The sequence below is a fragment of the Engraulis encrasicolus genome, chromosome 20 (genome assembly GCF_034702125.1).
Source record: "Engraulis encrasicolus isolate BLACKSEA-1 chromosome 20, IST_EnEncr_1.0, whole genome shotgun sequence".
NCBI lineage: Eukaryota > Metazoa > Chordata > Actinopteri > Clupeiformes > Engraulidae > Engraulis > Engraulis encrasicolus.
Window position 1 is genome coordinate 36,991,769 of NC_085876.1, and position 12,750 is coordinate 37,004,518.

At 43.8% G+C, this 12,750-nt stretch overlaps 1 protein-coding gene across 1 annotated transcript in view; it reads right to left on the reverse strand.

Annotated features, from left to right (window-relative positions):
• cnot3b (CCR4-NOT transcription complex, subunit 3b) overlaps positions 1-12,750 on the reverse strand; it is a 37,263-nt gene that overhangs the window by 17,677 nt on the left and 6,836 nt on the right. The window contains exons 8-11 of the mRNA XM_063185900.1: positions 12,218-12,322; positions 11,186-11,300; positions 4,388-4,524; positions 82-141 (exon numbers count right to left, since the gene is read on the reverse strand). Of these exons, the coding sequence (XP_063041970.1) occupies positions 82-141; positions 4,388-4,524; positions 11,186-11,300; positions 12,218-12,322 (417 nt within the window). The remainder of the gene's footprint in view (positions 1-81; positions 142-4,387; positions 4,525-11,185; positions 11,301-12,217; positions 12,323-12,750) is intronic.

A 12,750-nucleotide genomic window follows, 5' to 3' on the forward strand; every position in this document is an offset into this window, starting at 1 on the left:
GCTCGCCCTCCCTATAGATCTGGCCCTGGTGAGATCAGTGGGCATTATCGAGAGCTGGCCTTGGGAAGACGCGTTACGTACCTGGCTGACCTCGCTGTCTGTGGACCGGCCTCGTCTCTTGTCGATGTCCTCGGAGTTCTCCTGATGGGAAACGGAAACAGGACAGCGCTTACTAAACCGCAAAGGTCATGTTCATAAAATGTCATGTCAGAAACATGCTGCCCATCATAATTCATACGTTTCATGTCTACATTTGTGTTTCAGCGATGTGACGTGTAATTTATTTACAATCGAATGGGAAGGGTTTTAAACTGGATGTTGCCATAGCTCCCACGCTTTACCATGGGTCATGTAATTGTAATGTATTCAGGAAATAAAGCAAGAAATAATTCTGAAATGTCAAAAGCTGATAAAGCATAAAGTTTTAATGAATATGCACCAAGTATAGACTAATGTCCCATCCCTGATTAAGGTGCCACATTTGAGATCTTTTAGCACTCTTCATTTACGGGCCATATAAGTTGTAATTTATATTATTCAATAGGCAGCACCCTCAATGTTTAACGTTTCTTTAACAAATGTTGACATATCACGGCAGAGGTACCATCAGGATAATACAATATGCACAGTTGCATAAATAATACCTCTATGTATTCACTGCTTTTTTTGGTCACACTTGAATTAGTGAACAAATAGACATACTGTACAAAGGCACATTCCCCATAGGCATTGAGATCAGCTGTGCTCTCATCCTAAACACACCCAGGTACATGCACATACACGATTCTTCACTCGATTTAGTCCACCTGAACCAATTCTCACTCAGGCTTGTTGTGACAAATAGCAGAAATGCACATGCTGTAACTACTATGGTTAAGGCGCTACATATTCATCCTCAGGTAAATGTACATTTTATTTGCCTTTTATTACTGCTGTGCATTATTTATTCAAGTGCACCCTGTAGGTCTTCTATTCTGACTTGCCTTTGCAGCTATTGTTAAGGGGCTAGAGACAAAGCGCTTTCCTGCCTCCAAGAGGGGCATAGCTTTTTGTCCCCCCACATACAGCTAGGCTGTGCCGTGCCCAGAGACGATTCTAGGATCAGATGGGGCCCCAAGCAAAAATGCAAAAGAATGAACATTTGAACCAAAATCGCCACAACTGTGGTAAAGTGTGGGCTGTTATTCACTATCTAGGGGCTTGGGGCCCCAAGCGGCTGCCTGCCTTGCGTGGTGGCAAGATACGCCTCTGGCCGTGCCCTGTCGTATCATAGCTGAGTGGTGCTGTTAAACCACCCTGGTATGGTATTTCCATTACAAACTGATACTGTTTTACCTGGAGTATGGTTGGAATTACGTTTTTGGCGTCATCAAGTAGCATTACGACAGATAACTGGCCTATCGAAGTAGGCTACAAATAGTTTCAGTTGACATCATATTTGAATACTAAGCTTACAATGTTGACACCTGCCTTTGATTCTAATATCAAAGAAAGTCAGTGTCAAACTAAAGAGCATTCCAAGATATTTCATCTGGTGGCCACCATGATTATTTTTTGATTCACCGTTTGAGGGTGAGCTGATGAATGGCATTCTGGGTAGTAGACAGCGACAGCTTGGTTCAGCCGGCCAAAAGAAAAAAAAAAACGAGGCCTGGTTTTTGAACTGTGTCATGCTGTATCGTTGCCTGGTTAACACCAGACCTAATCACAAGTGAGATTAGGTCTGGGGAGTTGCCTATTGTAAATTCCGTATGGGGCCGGAATACTTGGCTATTATGACACACTACCCTGCTCTCTGATTGGGCAGAGAAACTGTTAAGGTCGGAATGCTTGGCCATTATGACACAGATCCCATGATCTTGGACGTTATGAGTCATCCTCCCCAGATGGTCTTTCAGATCGAAACGATTGTGTAGAACTAAAGGCAGTATGGGAGTTCCCAGGCTAGCTGTATCGTGCCATACCTGTCCAATCGAAAAGCAACAAATGGCAGGCGAGTCGCGCCGTGTCGAGCTGTACCAGGTAGAAAATGCACAGTGGAAAAAGGCCTAGACTAGAGATCGATTTGGCTCAAATCTACACAGAACTACACTCCCCACAGGAACACATTTTATTCACATTTTCGAGTTTTATGCAGTCTGTAATAGATCTGTGACCTTACATCGTTGATAAATCATTGAAAAGGTCTCGCTCACAGACAGACACCAGCATGTGTTCACAAACGCATTAAACATTTACGCACCCATGCGTAGACAGGCACACACTCACCTTGTAAACACATGCATTGCATACATATGACAAAATGTATTCATGCACACACACAAACACATACCCAGACCCAAGCAACATAACACAATCAACATTGAGTGTGTACACACACACAAACACACACACACACACACACACACACACACACACACACCTGCATGCATGCTACGAAGACAGTGCACATGTATGAATGCATGCATAGGCTCTCGCACTCACACACTCTCTCTCACACACACACACACACACACGCACACACACACACCATCAGGACACAGGTGTAAAACAAGGCCATACACTTGGGCTTACACATGCATACACTAAACACACAGACACACTGACACGCAGGCTCGATCCATGTTTTCATGTTGTTGATGCCAACCTGACCTGACCATTTCACTTGCGTTTTGCAGCACATATCAAGACCAGATATCAATACCAAACAACATTTTTCCGATCTACTAGTGTAGGTTTAGGGCGAGCCCATGCAAACTGTTGCCTCATTTTCCTGTTCTTAGTTGACAGGAGTGGCACCCTATATGGTTTTCTGCTGCTGGGTCAAATACGTACAAAATGAAATTGTCATTCAGTGTAACGGATACCTTCTGCTGACTGTAACTGTAAAAAAACATGATTTTTAAATTGTTTCAAGTGAATGGATGACAGCCGAGGCTTTCATGAATTCACTGGAAAAAAAAACAAAATAAAAAGAGTCATGTTTTTTACAGTTACAGACAGCAGAAGGTCTTTGACCCTGCTGTAGCCCATCTGCCTCAAGATTTGATCTGCTGTGTATTCAGAGATTCTCTTATGCATACCTCTGTTGTAATGAGTGGTTATTTGACTTAATTTTTGCCTTTATATCAGCTCAAAATAGTCTGGCCATTTTCCTCTGACCTCTGTCATCAACAAGGCAATTTTTCCCACAGAACTGCCGCTCATTGTATATTTTTCTTTTTCTTTGTAAAGCCTAGAGATGTTTGAATGTGTGAATATCCCAGTAGATCAGTATTTTCTGAAGTACTCAGATCAAGCCCCTTTGGCACCAACAGCCATGCCACTGCATCAGATCATCTCCACCATGTCTACATGTATGAATTCACTGAGTTGCCACCACGTGATTAGCTGATCGGACATTTGCGTCAATGAACAGTTGTAAAGGTGTTCCAATTAAAGTGGCCGGAGAGTCCCCATTTAGGGGATCATGAGCACAAGTATAACCACCAGCACCTAATTCAATTCGTACAGGCAGTCTGGAATGGCCAAATTAGGAAACATTGGTGGAAGGGCTGAAGTCTGCTGGAGTTTGAAATATGCATCTGATTTGACCAAATCGTTAACGTTTGGTTGCGAGACGTGATCTGCTCTTATAGGTACTGTACATAAGGTGACCGCGATTTCCTCGGTTACTGTTGTTCCTGGAACGACATCGCAAAGTTGGTCCTGGATCAACATCTGGTATGTTAGCCTATTCTAGGTCTGATTCCAAAAATTAACGGGCATGCCAAGTGCCGTCACGGTGGTAGCCTATACGGCTCTGGTTATGGCTAGGTAGGCTATTACAGTGGCTACTATGTGGAACTGTGCCTAAACCAAAACTAATTCCTAAACATAACCTGTCAGTGAAAATGTGTGCACCAACCCAACAACATGCCAAATTATGCCTTTACCAAAACATATTCCTAAACTTCTGTCAGTGAATAATTGTATTTTGTAACAGCATGGCACTTCTGCATAACTCATCTTAATAATCCATAGGCTACAGAAGACGATACTGGCGCGAAATCTGACATAGATAACCACTCAAACCAGATGTTGATCCAGGACCAACTTTGCGATGTCGTTCCAGCAACAACAGTAACCCGAGGAAATCACGGTCACCTGTACCTAACGAGCATTCGCCCCCCTCCCTAGTCCCTCCACTGGTCACTAACTGGCCAGTTGTCTGGCAACAAGAATACCCTCCTCCCAGAAGACCCGGCCCAGACGTAATGTGGATGGAAAAGGACATTTACTGAAACCTACAGATCGCAATGCCATTCAAGTGCTTACTTAACACACACGTGCGCGCACACACACACGCACACGCACGCGCACACGCTCACGCACACAGAGTACGCACCATGATGCAGGTGGCGGGCGAGGGGGGCGTGGGGGAGGAGCAGGTGGAGGTGGTGGGGGTGCTGCTGGAGGGCTGTGGGAACAGATCGTCATCCATAGTGGAGTTGCCCGGCGGAGACGACGCTATCAGGGCGGCCGCTGTGGAGGGAGAGACATGGAGACAGTGAGATAGGTAGTCAGGCGCAAAGTAAGACAGACAAAAACAAAGAGACAGATAGACAGATCGTCATCCATAGTGGAGAGGCCCGGCGGAGACAACGCTATCAGGGTGGCCGCTGTGGAGGGAGAGACATGAAGATAGTGAGACAGGTAGTCAGACGGACGGACAGACAGACAGACAAAGAGACAGATAGATAGATCGTCATCCATAGTGGAGTGGCCAGGTGGAGACGGGGCTATCAGGATGGCCGCTGTGGAGGGAGAGACATGGGCTGGATCTCAAATGGCGCACTTGTGCACTTGGGGCACTATGTTTCAGTGCATAACTAATATGCCATACACACTGAAACATGAACACTGAAGTGCACAAGTGCACCATTTGAGCTCCAGCAATGGTGACGGTGAGACAGCTAGTCAGACGGAAAGTGGGACAGACAGACATGGGCTGGATCTCAAATGGCGCACTTGTGCACTTCAGGCACTATGTTTCAGTGCATAACTAATATGCCATACACAGTAGGGCTGGTAAAATAATATTCAAAGTTCGAATATTGTTCGAATATGGGAAAAATATGTATATTCGAACGTAAAAATTAATATTCTAATCATTTACAAAATATTGCACAGGACAGCGAGTGCATTGATTCTCCTCCGTTAAGTGTCCATGGTGCGTCCCTCACTGGCCTGTGTAGCTGCTGCAGTCACATTTCACAACAAGGAAGCAAGGACTGCAGGTTGCTTTATTGATAGAGAGTAGCTTCGTGCAGATTGTTTTGACATTTGAGTTCTTATTGCTGTTCGAACCGCATTGTAAGAAGTTGTCGTCTCTCGTGAATGACTTACAACGTGGAGCTCTACACCCCACCCCAAACTATGCACGGAATAAAAGTGAACTGAGTTATAAAGTGGTATGGAAGCTGGCTAGGTGTGAGTTGGCACCATGAAGTCGCAATATAGCTTTTTTTGTAGCTATAGATAAGCGCCTGCTCTCCACATTTTTTGCACCGTCCGCCAAAAATGTTGGCTTAAGGCCACAAGAGGCAGTCACGAATTGCTTGAATTGGGCACGAGATACACGAGACCAAAGCAGGCAGCATCAAAGTTTGTCAAAGCAGCAATGGAATCAAGGTACAGCCCAAATTTTAGTTGGAGAGGTTGGGTGTGTGTGTGTCTGTTTGTGCGCGTGTGGTAAGTGAGAGAGAGGGAGTGCGCATCCGCGAAGGTGCCGTTGTAAAAGACTATCTGGGTCCCCCGTACCAACTCCAGGTGATAGAAACACAGCGATACACAGCGAGTCAAAACGAAAGTCTATCAATCCTGGTCTGAATGAATACGCCCTAAATTAAGAGTGACATTTACTTACGACCAAACAACATTGGTTCTAACATCTACGGTCGCCAGTTACGGACTAAGATAGTCTTTCACACCGTGTTTGCCTGATTATCATCGGCGATCAAAGTGTTGCGCCACTAGGAGGGCACAGCCTGGCTATGCCATGTGTCTACTTTCCCACTTCGAGTTTGTGTTGTTCGTATCTATTCGATCTCCAGCACAAAATAAACGTGTAGAACGACATGCAATAGCCTTTTCCCCACTGATCCATTACTGTTCCGTGCCCAGTGCTCGTTTTTTGTGTGATTTTCTCAGCGGGAAAAAACATTTAATTAATAATATTAATATTTTTAATTTTTATTAAATTTTAATAATTAATATTTAAATTAATAATAATATTTGAATATATTCTATATTCGGACCATATTTTAAGACCCATATTCGAATTTAATTTCTGGGGAATGTTACCAGCCCTAACACACATTGAAACATGAACACTGAAGTGCACAAGTGCACCATTTGAGATCCAGCAATGGTGGCAGTGAGACAGCTAGTCAGACGGAAAGTAGGACAGACAAACAAAGACAGATAGACAGATCATCATGGGGCCTGGGGGAGACAAAGTTATCGTCTCATATATATATATATATACAGTGAGGAGAATAAGTATTTGATCCCTTGCTGATTTTGTTGGTTTGCCCACTAATAAAGACATGATCAGTCTATAATATCAATGATAAAATGTATTCTAATATGGAGAGACAGAATATCAAAAAGAAAATCCAGAAAATAACTTTCAAGAATATATTTTAATTGATTTGTATTCCATTGAGGAAAATAAGTATTTGACCCCTCTAGTCAAAGAAGACAAAATACTTGGTGGCAAAGCCCTTGTTTTCTTGTACAGAGTTCAGATGTTTCTTTCAGTTAATGACAATGTTTGTGGATATATTAGAAGGGATTTTTGTCCACTTTTCTTTGCAGATCATCTCTAAATAATTTAAATGGTATGACTCAAAATGGGAGCTTCTGTTCCCTCCACAGGATTATTATAGGGCTAATGTTTGGAAACTGGCTAGGCCACTTCATGACGTTAATGTGCTTCTTCTTGAGCAACTCCTTCCTTGTTTGGGCTATATGTTATGGATTATTATCATATTGGGAGGTCAATCCATGACCCACCTTCAGTCTTGTGGTGGTGGGAAAGAGGTTGGCATACAGCATTGTATATTTACATGTCTCCCTCCATCCAATTCTTGACGATGTGAAATTGTCCTGTGTCTTGGCCAGACAAACAACCTCAAAACATAATGTTACCACTTTCATGTATGATGTTGGGGAAGGTGTTGTTCTTGGGATCATAGGCACCATTTCTCTTCCTCAAAACACAACGAGTTATGTTAATGCCAAACTGTTTGATTTTGGTGTCATCTGATTCCAGCACCTCCCAATCATATCCTAATCCAGTTTGATGTTCATTGGAAAACCTCAGGTGAGCCTGAACAGGTTCCTTCTGAAGCAGGGGTACCATACATGCACTGCAGGATTTTAATCCGCTGTGGTATTAAGTGTTTCCAATAGTTTTCTTAATGATTGAGGTCCCGGCTGCCTTGAGGTCCTTTCCTAGCTCCTCCCATACAGTTTTAAGGTGTTTTATCTCTGTTTTTTTCTGGTTATTGAATCCCCACAAGGTCAAACCTTCTATGGAACCACAGACAGGCCTAAGATTGATGATTGATAATCATTTTGCTTGTCCTAAAATTTGGAAGAAATGCACCAACAGTTTGCTCCTTATAATCCAGGAGCCCATTTCAGCCTTCTTGAGTTCTAAAATCTTGTCCCTGACATCCTTTGACAGCTTTTTGGTCTGTCCTATGTTGGCAAGTTTAGTTTGCTTGATTGACAGATACTATGGACTGATTCTGCAGATTCAATGTGTCTTTTGTGCAGGTTACTATTAACAGGTGTGTTCCATTCAGATAACAAGTTGATTGGAAGTGCCATTTGATATGCGGGATCAGAAACCTTAATGGTTGGCAAGGGATCAAATACTTATTTCCCTCAATTAAATATAAATCAATTAATATATATTCTTTAGAGTTAATTTTTGGATTTTCTTTTTGATATTCTGTCTCTCCATATTAGAATACATTTTATCATTAACATTAAAGACTGATCATGTCTTTATTAGAAGACAAACTATCAAAATCAGCAAGGGATCAAATACTTATTCTCCTCACTGTATATATAGGGTAGACAGACGTACGGACAGAGACAACAGAAAGGCAGACAGCTCTGGATCCAGAGCAGAGGGCCCGTCAGAGACAGGAAGCCAGACAGTCAGACAGAGTCAGAGACAGGAGATGATGAAGTGGTGAAGAGGCAGGTGCACACACGCAGACATGATGAGGAGTCATGATGATGAAAAGCAGAGTCAGGCACAAAACAGAGAGGAGACGGTGACCGCGATTTCCTCGGGTTACTGTTGTTCCTGGAACGACATCGCAAAGTTGGTCCTGGATCAACATCTGGTTTAGCTTACGTATGTAGGCCTATTCTATGTCTGATTCCAAAAATTAGCGGGCATGCTAAGTGCCGTCACAGTGGCTTCTACGATGTGGAACTGTGCCTAAACCAAAACTAATTCCTAAACATAACCTGTCAGTGAAAATGTGTGTACACCAACCTAACAACATGCCAAACTATGCCTTTACCGAAACATAGGCTATTCCTAAACTTAACCTGTCAGTGAATAATGTATTTTGTAACAGCCACTTCTGCATGTAACTGATCTTAAACCCATACTGCAGAAGACGTTACTGGCGCGAAATTTGACATAGATGACCACTCTAACCAGATGTTGATCCAGGGCCAACTTTGCGATGTCGTTCCAGGAACAACAGTAACCCGAGGAAATCGCGGTCACCGAGGAGAGACATGCGGACAGAGGGTCAGGGGACGGTGATGACAATGGGTGTGTGTGTGTGTGTGTGTGTGTGTGTGTGTGTGTGTGTGTGTGTGTGTGTGTGTGTGTGTGTGTGTGTGAGAGAGAGAGAGTGTGTGAACTCATGCAAGGCTAATTGCTGTACATTAATGTGTGCTATATGTTAACTGCAATAATGTGTATTAGGTCTTTGTGTATGTTTTGTATGTATTTATGTAAGCTGTAAGACACCTTCATTTCCCTCGGGAGTAATAAAAGTACTCTAATCTACGCTCTACTCTACTACTCTACTATGATGATGAAGAGGAGGAGACACGGATAAGCAGGCAAAAAGACAGATGGACACAGAATCAGAGGAATACAGACAGACACAGAAGTTAGAGGACGGCGAAGAAGAAGAAAGAGACAAAGGGACAATGATGATGACGCGAGAGAGAGAGAGAGAGAGAGAGAGGGAGAGACAGGCAGACAGACAAATGGAGTCAGAGGATGATGAGAGAGAGAGATACACACAAGCGGGCAGAACAGAACAGAAACACAACCATGACAAAGAGAGAGAAGCCGCCACACAGGCCCAACACACAAAGCAGACACAACAAACACAGACAGATGGAGAGAGGGGGAAGGGCTTCCGCACATAGGCTCCAAAAAAGTGCTGAGCACTGCTCCGCAAAAGTTTGATTCCATTGTTTTCAATAGAACGCCGCACACTGGCGCCGATGTCCGCCGTCATTCGTCGATATCGGATAGCGATTAGAGACAAGTTCTATTTCGTCTGCATCGCTCACTGACTTCCAATATGTTCAAGTGAAATTGGATTTGGGGGTCCGAAATATGTCGGAAGCGAAAGTGCTCCGCAGTGCTGTCGGAGCCAATGTGCGGCCGGCCTAAGGAGGGGAAGAGACGGAACAGAGGAGGATGAGCATGTGCTGATCTCCATGTCTACATCTCCTTCCCTACTTCTGTGATTTCCTTCTTTTCTCATGTGCAGAAGGTGAGAGTAAGCAGGACAGATATACAGACAGGCAGGGTTGCCAGATGAGAGGGATGATTCCCAGCCCAAAAAATGCTCAAAACTGGTCACGAAATTTAAATTCCGGACAATTTGAACTAAATTAAAATAGGTATGTATACATGGACACTTCTGATCCGATTAGAATAGGAATATTTTTTAATCCGATCAGGAATCCTCTTTTATACAGGCCAATCGGAATAGAGTTCTTTGATCAGATCAGAATTCTAATCAGAATAGAAGAGGTGGTGTAGTCCGCTCAGATCCATCTACACTCTATTCCACTTGGTTGTTTGTGACGCAATCGTGTCACATATTTTAACAAATGAAGCTCTGGTTATCCTAACATTTTCACGCCACATTGGTCACTGAATTCCTGCAGAACAACTCTCTCCCACCAATCCTGGCTTCGTACTCTCATCCACAGACTTCTTTCTTGTTTGTGAGGTGTTTTAAGTGAACTGGTGACAACAGCACGTCGGAGTGCCGCTGTTACGCACCTCCCCATAAGCGCAAGATTAAGTACAGCTGTGTCGCTTCCCGCTGCACTTTCAGAAAGACTAAAAATATAAATAAAGCAAGCGGTACTTTCATGTTTATCGCAGTTTCAACCATATAACCCGGCCTGTTACTAAGCACGGTCCCTGGTAACCGCGCGTGGCAGGTATTCGAACGTTCGAGGTCAATGTAATGTATACACTTCATTCCGATCAGACTAATCGGATCAGATCTATTCCGATCGGCGAAAAAAGCGCCATATATACACAGCTCTTGATTTCTATGGCCATAAATTCCCAGAAAAACCACCCCCAAAATGCCATCAGACGGCCATCCTGAACAGCACAATTGGGCGGGAAACCGCAGAATCTGGCAACACTGTATACAGGACGATTAAAAAAAGGAGAATGCGAGCATTAGGGAACACGTGGTCAAAGGTAAAGACAATCATGCAGAAAGTGAGGGCACATTTAAGAAAAGAAGGGATGAGAGAAGAAGGTAATAAGGAGAGCAGAAAGACAAGTTGTGAAAAACGGGGGCAGTTCTTTTACAAAGTCTTGACGACCTAACCTTCCACGGTGAAGATCAAATAATCCATTTGGAAATTTAGAACAAAGCCAATTGGCAACATAAAGGCCACACACACACACACACACACACATACACACACACACACACACACACACACACACACACACACACACACACACACACACACACACACACACACACACACACACACACACACACACACACACACACACACACACTTCACTTGCCTGCAGGTCTGTATCATTATAGGAGGAGGAGTCTCTCTCTCTCTCTCTCTCTCTCTCTCTCTCTGCCACACTTACGGATGTCCTCTAGGTCCAGGTCGTCGTAGAGGAACTCGTTCTCCTCAAAGTCGGGGTCCTGGCACGAGTCCAGGTAGTACTCCACATCGTCCTTGATCTTGCGGACCGAGTCCACCTGCGTGCGCAGACACACACACACAGACAGACACACACACACAGAGACACACAGACACACACACACACAGACAGACACACACACACAGACAGACACACACACACACACACACACACACACAGTCAGTCATTCAGTCACGTGACTTTCAACAGCATAGCAGTCTGCAGTCGGAGCACATATTCAGTGAAATGTGGTTGCTTTGGCTTACAGTAAAAAACAGCACACAGTCTTGTATTTGATTAAATTCACAGAGAATTTTCAACCAAATAAAGGTCTTTGCTCAGTCTCGAAACGTGTGAGAGTTGTCAAATAAAACAGTATGAGAGGAATTTGGTGTGCAAACATTTCTTTTTTCTTTCACAGACGTTTAACTGTATCCATCACCTTCGGTTATGATTTTGGGAAGTTCACACACTTAATGCACAGTATACAACACTAATCAGATAAAATAGCAGTAGGACAATGACACCTGAACTTGTTGTCATAAATTGTTACATTTGCTAAATATGTACAATACAATGAGAGGCAACAGATCAATACTTATAGGACACAGTAACGACTAGTTGGATCGTCCACCTAATGGAAAGACAACACACCAGTCCTGACTAATAAATTGTGAACTGTTGTCCACCAACTTATATACTTGTATGACTTGCATTGTTTGGCCTTTAGTGCTTGTATCGTGGCAGGCTAGTGAAAATAAGTGGAGAGAGAGAGGTGGGGTACTGCAGGTTTGGGAAATGCCCCGAGTCAAATTTGATGCTGGCTCCTGAAGGGCCCTCAGCATAGGGTACGAGTAGTATTCTACACAACGCACGCACGCACGCACGCACGCACGCACGCACGCACGCACGCACGCACACACACACACACACACACACACACACACACACACAAGAAATGGAGGACTATTGCACCTGTATGGAGTCATTGTCCAGCATGCGCAGGATGGTCTCGTTCATTCGGATGTGGTAGCGATGCCTCTCAACCATCCTCTTCAGCTCCTCTACACGGTCCTGCTTCTACAGAGGAGGAGGAGGAGGATGGAGAGACAGGGGTGGAGGGGAAGAAAGAAGGAGGGTGATGGAGGAGAGGATGGAGGAGAGGATGAGGTTGAGAATGGAGAGAAGAGGAATGGAGACTGTCAGGTTGTCAAGAAAGAGCCATTGAAATAGCAACTACTCATATGGGACAAGAGAGACTGTATAAGATATATACACAAGAGACTGGATAAGACATATACTCTAAATCAGTGGTTCCCAACCTTTTTCTTAAGGGACCCATGTTTTTACTATTGTAAGCTTTGGTGACCCAACCACGCGAGCGCCACAAGATCACAAGATGCTCTCCGTTTCCTTCGAAAACTTATTTTAGTTATTTTATTCCTCAATTCGTCTTTGGTCAAATATAGAATAAATGTTTAATGTAGCACTTACAATTTGTTGCGTCT